The sequence below is a fragment of the Merops nubicus genome, unplaced genomic scaffold (assembly GCF_000691845.1).
Source record: "Merops nubicus isolate BGI_N331 unplaced genomic scaffold, ASM69184v1 scaffold45516, whole genome shotgun sequence".
Classification (NCBI taxonomy): Eukaryota; Metazoa; Chordata; class Aves; order Coraciiformes; family Meropidae; genus Merops; species Merops nubicus.
The window spans coordinates 352-1914 of NW_008615200.1; the positions used below are offsets into that span (position 1 = coordinate 352).

At 54.2% G+C, this 1563-nt stretch overlaps 1 protein-coding gene across 1 annotated transcript in view; it reads left to right on the forward strand.

Annotated features, from left to right (window-relative positions):
• The window catches only part of LOC103775004, a gene marked incomplete at both ends in the record, with an annotated part of 1852 nt that extends 297 nt beyond the window's left edge, over positions 1–1555 (forward strand). Inside the window, 2 exons of the mRNA XM_008942445.1 lie at positions 4–302; positions 1385–1555. Of these exons, the coding sequence (XP_008940693.1) occupies positions 4–302; positions 1385–1555 (470 nt within the window). The remainder of the gene's footprint in view (positions 1–3; positions 303–1384) is intronic.
• Between the last annotated feature and the right edge of the window lie 8 nt (positions 1556–1563).

Here is a 1563-nt window from a genome sequence, read left to right on the forward strand (position 1 = left end):
GAGCGGCAGCATGATGGCTCAGCAGGTGCTGCAGGACACCATGGTGGAGACCTACCACCACCAGTTCACCTCCTCGGCCCTGCCCTTTGCCGCCTCCCAGCACCCCGAACTGATGGAGATCAAATGTGAGGAGGTGAACTCTGACGAGCACAGCTTGACCCCAGAGCCCCCGCCATCCATGTCCTACCAGCAGGGCTCCCCTGAAGAGCACGAGATGGAGAGAGCTTTCCTGGAGACCACCCAGAACGACTCTCCCATCTCCAGGGTGAAGATTCCCATGGAAGCCAGTGTTTCACCCTCAGGTAGGGACAGCCTTTTCCATTCCCACGTGAGGTTTCTGCCCCTTTTACCAGAAAGACAGAATTTCTTGTTCTGGTGCAGAGACAGACACCTGGTTTTCATGCTGACCTTTGTATCCTTATTTCATCACTTCCCAAAAGGCTTTAAAGTGGAAGGCTGGTGTCTGCATTCATGGTCTTCTGGCCATTCTCAAAGTATGTCTGGCTGCAGGTGAATAAAATCTGAAATTACCCTGCTAGGGTGAATATTGTGGATGGTATCCAAAGGGCTGGGATTTGTGCTGTATTTCTGCATAGAGTGCTGACAGGACTTACATGATTGAAAAAGGAAATAAAAATCATGTGCTTTTTGGTATCTTTTCAAGATCCCCCAGGCTGTGTGTGGGCCTCATGCCGAATTGTATGAGGAGACCCCCTTCTGCCATGGCTATAAACCTGCAGGTGAAACTTCCCTTGTGTGCTTTTGGAATGTTTTCCAGGTGGAATCTTTCAGGATGCTCAGCAACAAAGAATACTTGGGAGTAATTGTTGCCTGGCTTTCTAGGCTGTTTGTTAGGACTTTTTAGGAGCTGTTTGTGAAAGTCACTGGCAGAGACAGTGTGTCTGTGTACAAGAGATGAGACTCCTGTGCTGAAAGTGCTGGTGGCCGTTGCTTGGCTGCCAGAAGGGTCCAGCCTGGAAATCCCAAGGATTTCAATCTAGGCTCGGACAGACTGATGGCAGAGCACGGCATGATGAGGAGGAAGAGGGACTATAACCAGCGTGAGGTTAACATCTGAGATCAGGGAGAGGTGCTACATCCTCTTCGTGGTGGTGGCCATGTAGTTAGTCAGTCCAGTGGTTAGTTCAGGTGAATACAGAGGATGGGGCTGGCGACAGAACAGGTTGCCCGGTGTGTGAAGTGAAAACCAAACTTCCACAAAGTTTGCTGAAATCAAGGTGTCGCTGACAGGGTTTGTTCTGGCCGTCCTGTGATAAACCCCACGGCAGCCCGGGGGCTGTTTCCCGGGGAAGGCAGCACGTGGTGCCCACACCACCTTCCTCCCCAGGTGCTCATTCTCCCCTCTCCCCCGGCGCCTCCGCAGGTTTCGGCGAGCCCGCCATGGCGAACTCCTCCCGGCTGCAGAGCGCGGTTCCCCGGCCCGGCTTCTCCGCCCTGCACCGCCTGAGGAAGAAGCGGCGGGGGCAGCGGGCGAAGGACCCCCTGGACGACCTGCTGCTGAAGACCCTGTCGTCGCAGCGGGCCCTGGAGGAGCGTTTCCTG